This window comes from Stegastes partitus, unplaced genomic scaffold (genome assembly GCF_000690725.1).
Source record: "Stegastes partitus isolate 25-593 unplaced genomic scaffold, Stegastes_partitus-1.0.2 Scaffold1076, whole genome shotgun sequence".
Lineage (NCBI taxonomy): Eukaryota > Metazoa > Chordata > Actinopteri > Pomacentridae > Stegastes > Stegastes partitus.
Window position 1 is genome coordinate 240,510 of NW_007578807.1, and position 10,215 is coordinate 250,724.

General features: G+C 43.3%; 1 protein-coding gene across 2 annotated transcripts in view; it reads left to right on the forward strand.

Annotated features, from left to right (window-relative positions):
- The window catches only part of cbfb (core-binding factor subunit beta), a 49,382-nt gene extending 41,095 nt beyond the window's left edge, over nt 1-8,287 (forward strand). Inside the window, exons 6-7 of one of the 2 annotated variants that reach the window (XM_008295786.1) lie at nt 4,399-4,463; nt 4,647-4,738. In XM_008295786.1, coding sequence (XP_008294008.1) covers nt 4,399-4,428 — 30 coding nt within the window. In that variant the 3' untranslated portion in view covers nt 4,429-4,463; nt 4,647-4,738. Of the gene's footprint in view, nt 1-4,398; nt 4,464-4,646 lie in introns of both variants that reach the window. The other variant, XM_008295785.1, reaches the window with a different exon arrangement.
- The last annotated feature ends 1,928 nt before the right edge of the window (nt 8,288-10,215 follow it).

Consider the following 10,215-nt stretch of genomic DNA (forward strand, 5'->3'; position numbering starts at 1 on the left):
ACACACACACACACACACACACACACACACACACACACACACACACACACGCCCTCACTTGGCCGGTATTGAGCTGTGGTTGAGCTGCCTATAGCGGCCCAACAGGCTTCCATCTGTGTGTGGATCAATACAGAAAAGCGTGATTAGCAAAGACCACTCCTTCTGCAAAGACGAGCGCTGCACTCGAGCTCTCTGTCACGGCTAAACCTTGTTCGTGTGCACCATCTGAATGGACTTACTGGCGCTAAACGGGCCTTTTGATTCGTCAAACACAAGCGTCACTAATCCGGCCCTGTCTCTCGAAACCACTCCTGGAAAGTGAACAACAGCCTCAGCTGTGTTTTGAAGGAAACTTCTCCCAGAGTACATGTTGTGTGTGATCACAGCCTTTCTAGTCAGTCTGTCGTTGCAGCTAATTGGATTCCTTTGCTGTCACTCCTTTTCAGGAAAACCAATCATATATCAGGGCGGGACTTGTAACCCTGGAAACCTAGAAATAGAGCAAACCTTCACACAGGATGGTGAAAGAAGCACATCTTCACCACCTGACAGCATTTTGTTGCTGAAACTGAAGCAAGCAATAAGTTAAAACACGGCGACGAACGATTCTGCGATGGGATGTGAACCCTCGTCTCCTGTTGCAGACCGACGCCTCTTTCCTCACGTCGGTGGCCCTGTGATGCACCGTCCTGTTACTGTTAAGAGAGAAAACACGAGTGCTTGTGATTTTCTAGAGACAGGGTTAAATTAATCAGACTGCTGACGGCTGCGTGCCATCGCAACAGCAGCTGCAGAGGACTGCTCGTGTTTTAGTTCCTTGTGTGCTTTTCCTGCACCGACAAGTCAGCGTGTCTGAAGTCTTGACTCCGCTTCTGTTGGGATGATAAAGAAAAACAAACAGCTGTGATGCTACCAAGGTTAGCTCCCACAAGTCAAACAGCTTGAAGTACAAAATGAACCGTTTAACAGGAGAGTAAAATAACCTGGAAATGCTTCTGAAGCAGTCTTGGCAGTGAACTCCCAAACTACACAACAAGAAGTGTGTTTAACATTTCTGTCCACCTGGTGGCATGGCAGACAGGTAGACCAGAGCCATGCAGCTCATTTCCAGCTCGTTATGAGGTCATTCGTTAAAGAGTCTGCATTGTGCTTTTTGGTTTTTCAGTTTAACATATTATACAGCTTTTGTTTGTGCATATTGTAGGCCTGCAAACTTCTAAAGCAAACAGCAGGTCAACCTGTTCTGCTCGACCCAAAACATACAATTCTGAACTCAGATGTGAAAAATATGGGCCCTTCAGTATCCAGAACCGGTTCTTTTAGTGTGGCGTCATGCTTTGGCATCTAATTCACTGCGTAAATGCTTCAGAAAGATTGTCATCATGTTTTAAAAAGTCAGTTTCCTTTGTTTGCAGTTGGCCCTAAAGTTGAACCCATCACCCACCCAGCCACCACCTGGACCTCCACCTCATGTTCTGCCTCCTACATTAACACCACACTGTCTCTTGGATGGGGCTGCACAGTCCAAGTCCAATAGAACCATGTCTAGGGAGGCTGATGACACACGGAAGCACCGATGGTGCCGTGTTGAACAGTTAGGAGCCGAGTTCGTTGTGACTCCACCGGGATCCAGAATCGAGCCGTTCTGATTGAGCTGCACACGAACACTTGATGGCAGCAGCTCTGATTAAACAGCAGAAGCTTAGCAGAGGACGAGTGACGGGAGCTGGAGTCGGTGTGGCTGTGAGCAGTCAAAATGGTAGCATGACATAGTGTGTGTGCGTGTGCATGTGACTGCGTGTGTGTTGCTATTATGGTGAGTCACTGAGATGACACAAACTACATTCCACTTGTGCTAAGCAACCCTTTACTATCTCTGTCTGCATTTCTGTCTGCTCTGCTCTCTGCTTCACCTCTCCTCGCACTTTCTCACCTCTGCCTCACCCGAGCCGTCTGAATTCCCTCGGCTAGCGCTTCAGCGTAAACATGGAACCGCAGGTATTCTTTTACAGCCGGAGAAGGTCACGCCGCCGCATCACAAACACACTGCAGCCGCTCATGGCATATTTTTAAAGTCTTGTCATGCTGAGGGCTTCTCCTGATGACCTAATGATCCGCTGTGTTTGTGTGTTGATCGGTCAGACAGCCTGCATGTCTGCCAGTCTGCCCGTCTGTCTGTCCGTCTGCCAGCTACCTTGACTAAAATATCAACATCAGTAAAGTGTATTAACAACAGCAGCTCGGCTCTGTCGTCCTGAAGCTCTGCAGCGACCTCTAGTGACAGTCTTCGGGGCTGCAGCTTCTTGTTGCAGCTCCAGATCTGTCCAGGAGTGTTTTCCACCCATGCAGCTATAAACACACAATAAAAGCTCAATAACACACCGTAATAACAGAGAGACTAAAATCAGAGCATGTTTGAGTGTTTTGTTGACAGCCTGAGCTGCAGTGAAGCCCCGTTACGGGATGAACAGCAGATGCATCGAAACACACATTTAATCAAACGTAATCTTTTGTTTTTTAGTTTTAACACAACAATGAACAGATTTAAACGGTTATAGAGACGTCAGTGCCTTTTAAATCCAAATCAGTGAATGAACAGTGTTACATTGTGCCCGTGTGGTAGATCTGTCAACCTACATGTGAATAAAGTCTGATACGGCTGCATATAAACTGTTTGTAGTGAATACTGAAGGCTCACAGCCGCTGACTGTCAGTAACAAACACATGCAGCGCTTTGACTACACAGCATCGATTAATACTAGCAATCATAACACTGATAACGTTTTTCAGCTGTACAGAAAGCATTTTACATAAAACAGTGATTAAAGTCACTGCTCATAGCTGATAACGATGGATCTGTAACAGCATCTTAATTAGAGGATCCTGCTGTTGATGTGATTTGACATTTCAAATTTACCTCATCAGTTTATATAATATATATAATATTTTAATATCAGGGTTAGAAACCAGGAATGTTGTTTATTGTTAGATATGTAGCTCTACTGAATGTTTAGGTTTTGGGCCGCCGGTGTGACGACGCTGAAGGTGGAACAAGACGTGTTTCCTGCTTCTCGTTATCAAGTGAACGAGCCACGTTTGATACGAGCAGCTCAGTGACTTGTGTTAAAACACGCTTGTCTGGTCACGTTGACTCAAAAGCTTTTAGAACCACCTCTACATGCAAAAAGGTGTTCTGACCCATCATCAGCTGTCTGTGTACAATTCTGAAAGTTATAAAGAACAGCATTCAATAATATGTGAATTCTGACGGCTCAGAAAACCTGGACGGGTTCAATATATGTTCACCTTGTGAATGTCTGAACACCTGTACTTAATTTATTGTCTTTCTGCCTCTTTGTTCCTGCTTCCACCTCCCTCTCCATCCTCCTCTCGTCCTCTTTCATCCTTCCATCCCTGTCTCTCCNGAGCAGTGGGTTTACCTGTAGCTGACCAGTGGAGTCACTGGAGCAGTGGGTTAGGCTTGGGGCTCATACTTCCAGTCACGTGTTCAGCGCTGCATGTCAAGGTTTCTCTGGGTTGTCCAGTACCTGCATGTGCCTCAGCAGACCACAGGGACCAAAGTCACATTTCTAATTTGTGGGCTGGCTTTGCAAGACTCCACACAGACAACAGCACAGCTCGCTGTAGTTCAGTGTCTCGCTCGCAACGCAGTTAGAAAATTGGCTCTTTAAATGTTCAAATCCAAATTTAGCATATTATTAGTTTCAACATCAACCAAAATGTGTCCCAGATGCTTTGAGATTCTGTTTCAGGTCAGGGTTAAAACTACTTTTTTAGCCCAATCTGGTGATGGCGATGGGATGTACTTATAAATGTTTAGACGTAACGCCGTCCTGTTAAAGCTACAGCCTGCCTTTCCAGTGTCTTCCTGTGCTAGTGCTTGGGCTGGCGTAGGGCTGTGTGATGTGTGCTTGTGTGCTTTTGTTTTGTTTTTTACTACTGTTTTCATAGTATTGCTACAGTTTGAATCATAGGTTTAGTGCATGATCAGTTTGACAATAAATCTAATCTGATAATTGATTTGATTTGATATTACTGAATGAATGATTGTCAGGTGTCCCAAAAGCCTCAGAAGGGAAAGGAGTTCACTCACTTTGTGTCTTATGTCAATGGCAATCAGAACATCCAGCAACTCCTGAATGTGACTCAATCGAAGATCTTGAATTGCATGCAGTCTAGAAAAACTCTGTTTCTGTGCCTTCTGCAGAATTTAATTTTAATCCACAAATTCAGATGCTGTAAGTTTCAACTTTAAAACCGTCCCAAATGCATTTTAATTTCTTGAGACTCACTTTCCCAGCAAGGCTTTGGGGAGATCAGTGGCATCCCTCCTAAGCTGACGCCCTTCCAATGAACCCAAATTGTTTATTTTTTTAGGACCCTGTGGTTTCTAAAATCTGGGACTGATGACACACAGACAGACAGCCAGCAGAAAGAACAGGGTCTGTGTCCTTCACTTCTCACCATCTATCACACTGTCATGCACTAAACCACCCTGTGTGTGTGTGTGTGCACGTGTTTCATTTGTGTGTGTGTGTGTGTGTGTGTGTGTGTGTGTGTGTGTGTGTGTGNCTCTCCATCCTCCTCTCGTCCTCTTTCATCCTTCCATCCCTGTCTCTCCCCAGTCCAGACGACAGCAGGACCCCAGCCCTGGCTCAAACATGGCCAACGCTGACGTGGAACACAAGATGCGCTGAAGGAGGACGAGGAAGAGGAGGAACACCAGAGCCGGCAGGCCGTTTGCTTTCAACACAATCAACAGAAAAACGTCAAGCCAAACCGCAATTGTAGACCAACTGTTCCCCATTAGCTCCTAACAGGTTTAATATGATCATTTCCACATGCCAAACTTTTTTTTTTTTCCAATATTTGAATGTAGAAGAAAATAAACGTCCTGAATTGATTGAATTGAAAGTGAATAGAAGCTGTGGAAAAGAAGGATAAAGGACACAGAAGACCTGGACAAAAAGCAGACGGATATATTTAAAGGCAGGATGGAGCATGAGCAGTTGCATGATATGCTAAACGTCCAGAGTTGTTGTTTTGTTTTTAAGTCAAATGACAGCTTCATATCTATAAAGGAAAGATCCAGCCATCCCTACTCAAAAGCTCTGATGTTTTTTGTCCAGGTCTAAAAGGATTTGATGGATAGGGGGTAGTTTCAAGTTCCAGAATATATTTTCTATTAATACAAGATGTTGAAAATAGAGGCAGAAGGGTTGTAAAGGGGTGTAGATGTCACTCATAGAGGGAGGAGGAGGTGGAGAGGCAGAAACTAGAAGGAGCAGATAAAAGAGAGATCATTGTGGCTCAGGGTCACGGGCAGGGCTTACCAGCAGAGCAGGCTGCAAACGTCAAGTGTTGACAGTTTGTGGGAAACAGAGTTGTGCATTGTGCCCGTTGTGCAACACTTCACATTTGCTAACGTGCTCTTTGTTAACCCCTGCTATACCAAGCTCACTTCCTGAAACCTGCTGTTTTCTGAGACCAAAGTTCACTTTGCTGGAGAGGGGAGGGAGGGAATCAAAGAGGAGGGACAAACTTTAGTTGCATTTATAAGCGGAAAGCACCCAGAGAGAATTATTCACCAGGTTGACAAGTGTTTGCTGTTCTTATCAGTTTGTAATTCTCTCTTCAAACACATGAGACAGCCGCTACAGTAGAATCACAGCTTGTGTAGCAACAAACCCAAAGATGGGACATTTCCTACGTCTTTGGCTCTGGAAGGGGAATGATGGGGCGGGGCTTTATTCTAATTGTCTTCCGAGGGGTTCTGCACTATGTGAAACAATCAGTCTTGGATTTTTCTTCATGCATGAAACCAAACCTTTGTCCTTTGTTGCTCCCTGTGCAGCCTTTACAGCGCTTGGATGAGGGATAACTGGCTTCATCAAAGCTATCGCTTCTGTGTCCTTAAAGGACATTTCCATGTTTCAGATTTTTCCTAATGTCAATTTAAGGATGCATTTGAGCAGAAAAATGCACCTATGATGATTTTAAGCGTTGCTCTCTTAATGTTTAACGTCTGCGCACATCTGAGCAAAAAAATCAAACGTACTTTAGCTTTTAGCGGCAACGAAAACCAAAAAAACATGCCTCGACAATTGGAGACTTTTTCATTTTTACATCTTCCTTAGTGGGTTAGGAAGATGTCCTATTTCATGAGTTAAATAACACATTCAAAAGCAAGTCGATGTTCTGGTAAATGCATCGCTGCAAAGCTGAAAACAGGATGTTTTCTATTAGCTTGTATAAAGTGAATATTGTGGAGACTTCCTGCTAATATTCACATAGAAATCAGCTAATTTACGAGCAAAGAAGCCAAAAAGAGAAGTTTGTATTGCCGTAAACATGAATAATGGATCCTCTCATAGCAGGCTGCAGCGCCGATGGCACAGATCCGGTTCAGTCCTAGAACCCGTCCATCGACCCGTCGGTTGCCCAGATGTCCTCCTCATTCAAGGCTGTAAACGGCGCCCATGCCTGTCCTGCTACAGCACTCGTGTGATGAAACGCTCTTCTGTTACCTTTTCATTGTGTTTGTGTGAAAGTCATGATGTTTACTTTTTATATTACTTCTTCACTTCTGTACATGTATTCGTTTTGTTCATCTTTCAGCTTCGTTATGAACCAGCGGCAGCGGCTTTATTTCATGAAAAGTTGAGTTGAGAAGTATAAAAATGTCTCCAGAACTTCGGGAGGTTTGCAGACTTTTGTTGCTTTTATTGTTCATGTGCTCTTTTATTGATGTTATTTCTAAGTTTTTGTAGGAAATCCACTTCCTGGGTTATTGCTATAATACATGAATGTGGATTGGCTCCAGCCCTGTTGTCAGGCAACGTAAATGTTTTTATATTTTGCAACTAGAAGCTTATTTCATTTTCCAGTGTGTTTTCTATTTAGTGCACTCAACGGTTTTATTATAATTATTATAACCAAGAAAAACCTTTTGTTCATGCCTTTCTTTCCTCTCAGTCTGACTTATTAAGAATTGTATGGAGCTCAACATAAAATGCGAAAACTGATTTGTTTTATTTTTTGTACATCGATAGCCGTGCGTTTGTAACCGTTTACAAGAAGTTTTGCAGTAAAGAAATGTTGTTGCTAGTTTAAATTAAAATAAAAAGTGAAAAAAAGAATGAAAACTCAGAACGTAGGATGCAAACAATCTAAAAGGCTCTTTTCTTAATCGAAATGCAACTTCTGGTTTTCCTGGCAAACTAAAGCCAAATCAACAAAACACGTTGGTCCTGACATTTGGACACGACACGGGAGGCGTCATTGGATTAATGTACGTTCTCATGGCAACCTCGTTACATACAGAAATTTGGGAGACTTTGGAGAAAAGCTTTTCAGATCAGTCAGCTGGCCTTGTGACTCAGTGCTCATTAGGATGAGAATGTGGAACGCAGGCTTTCTTTTGCACTGCACAAAGTGGGGGATTTATGCAGCGTGGCCTCAGTTTGGTGCTGTTAGGTTGGAAAGTTCAGCAGATGCGACACAGTGGCATTAAATAGTTAGAAAGAGGTGATTGGTAGAGGGACTGAGGGAGCATGTAATGTTGGTTACAGCTGTTCTACCTTCACAGGAGCAGTGGTGAGGATGTTATCATGAGGCTGGATGCAGGATAGGAATGTGTAATGCCTCCTGCGGATATAGATGGTGCCACGAGTTACATCTTCATTTCTGGTTTAGTGGAAACGGACAGTGTTGGATATGAATCAGTACAAGAACAGGCAAGACAGTGAAGCTGTTTAGGCATTACGACACGAAGACGATAAGTGAAGCTTTTCAGCCTTAAAATGACTGCAGTTCATCCTCTAAACGTGGGGAAGTACATCTTTATCGATTTAAACACTATGCTCAAGTGAAGAACCACCACCATGGGTTTGACTGTAAATGACAAACTGACTAACGTGTAACGAGAACGTGACCACAGTGTCGCTCAGCCAGTGTGGATTCTCACCAGTTGTACCCATTTATACCCATTTCAACACCTTACATGAAGTCCATCCCTCACTTTTCTTAATGCAGGCATTAAGGCAAACCATAAACCATGAACATTTTCTTTCTTCTTCTTTTTTTAAACCGAAGCTGTTTGTCTTCTTATTTGTTTAAGTTATTTATACGTAGTGGCCTGTGCTCTCTGAGTTCTTCCTCCCTGTGTGGTCTGTCTCTGTTTTCAGTCTGTCCTCTCGGAGGAATCTGAAATTTGAGATATTCGATTCAAAATGTTTTTCATAATAAACATGTATTAATTCTTGTATTTATTTTCTGTTTTTGTTCTTGAGATATTGAGAGGTCTGACTCACGGCTCCCAATAAGACGGCAGCAGCTCAGACCACACGCTGAAACGTCCCATTTGGTTTCACTTCCTGTCGCCGTTCAGGCTGCTCATACTGAAGGAGGCCTGAGCTATTATGGAATACTGCTGGTGCCAACTGTACATGGTATTTAAATTGAAATGCACATCTTAAATTACACTTTTCAGGCTAAACAAAGGAACATTTTTCTTGAGCTATTAACAAAAAACGGATCTACATTTGCATGAAAGAAATAATCGCCTGTAAACCCACTAATACTGTTGGTTTATGCCTGCAGACATTACAGGATGTTTTCAATGTAATATTTGAATATCTAATGAAATCTGAAGCATCACGTTGTTTTGTGATGATGGCAAGAATCTAAAACGCATCCTGTCCCAGAACTGGGATAACGGAGAGTGAAAACCATCTGCAGGCTGGGCACCACTGAAGAAATCTGTTGCTTTGTAATGTCAAGTCAACAGATTTATTCTTTCAATTAATCCTCTAAAGCTGTCTGCGACTGAACAAGAAGACGTTTCAGTCAGAAACAGTGAAGGACAGAGCAGGACGAGAGCAGGTTTCTGTGGTCAGAATGAACAGACTGTACCAGAGAGACGACGGAAAGGAGAGAACGCAGCATCCACTCAGGCCACCCGAACCCTCAGGCTGGTCAGCAATACCATGACAGCCACCACTGGAAAATCCTGAAAAGAGGTCAACAAGCTGGAGGAAGTTAAGAAGAGGTGTTAAAAGCAGAGCCAGCTGGAAGCAGCTGAATGGAGAGATAAAGCAGCCTGGGCCAGGACGACAACAACAAATCCTAAGATTCTTCTTTGTGATGTAGGAGGAAGCTGTGAACCAGAGTTATCCATCCATCCATCCATTATCTATACACCGCTTAATCCTCACTAGGGTCGCGGGTGAACCACAGTTAGGAAAAGAAAAACTCTCTCTTCCAAAGAGGTTCTCTGAGTGATCCAATACAGTTTCATTTCTATGGTGACAACATAAATCATCCAGGGCACAGAAAGGCCAAGATCTCACAACACAAGAGAGAGAAAACCAACAAATCTAACAGTTACCTCTGAGCAATGCTGGTGGCATTTCTTAATGGGAGGAACCAGACTCGGGGAGGCAGCTGCCTGCCTTCAGCGGCTGAGGTGAGTTAAAGCGAAGAGAGAGAAGGAAACAACAATCAGGGTTACGATAAGCAACAATAAGCTCTGGAGAGACTGGAGGCCGGTGAGCACGTACAGGGAAGTGTAGCTACTGAACCAAAATACCTGCAGACAGAAAAATGAATACATAACGCTGAGAAATGATGCAAAGCTAATGACATGCAATCGTGGGAGATGAATGCATGGAGAGTGAAGGCGATCCAGCTGTCTGGGCCGAAAACTAAGAGCTGGTTCAGGGTCACCTGAAAGAGGATTTACAGCATCGAAGCAGTGGTGGAGAGAATTCTGTATGAATAAGCCTTCACTGGCAAACTGAGAGACAGGGCGCTGTCCTCAGAGCAACAGTCACTCAGACACCGTCGTATTGAAAGGGCTAAAAGATGCTGCTTGTTAGGTAAACATTATAGATCTGGGAAACTATTAAACGGTCGTGTGAGCTTTTATACGTCGCTATTTTAACCTTGGCAAAGGCTAGTACTGAATACTCCTGTACAATTATGATTTATTTCACTTTAACCAAGAGCAGCCACACAGGCTTGTTTTTCTTCTGTCTCTGGAAAGACAAATACATCAATATTAATCATATTTTCAGTGTTATTTACCTCAGCGAGTTTACATTTTCACAACTGATAGGATGATTTTAAACTGATTAATCATTAAAAACACAATTTCACCGAAGAGCACATTATGAAAAAAATTTTTTTTAATTT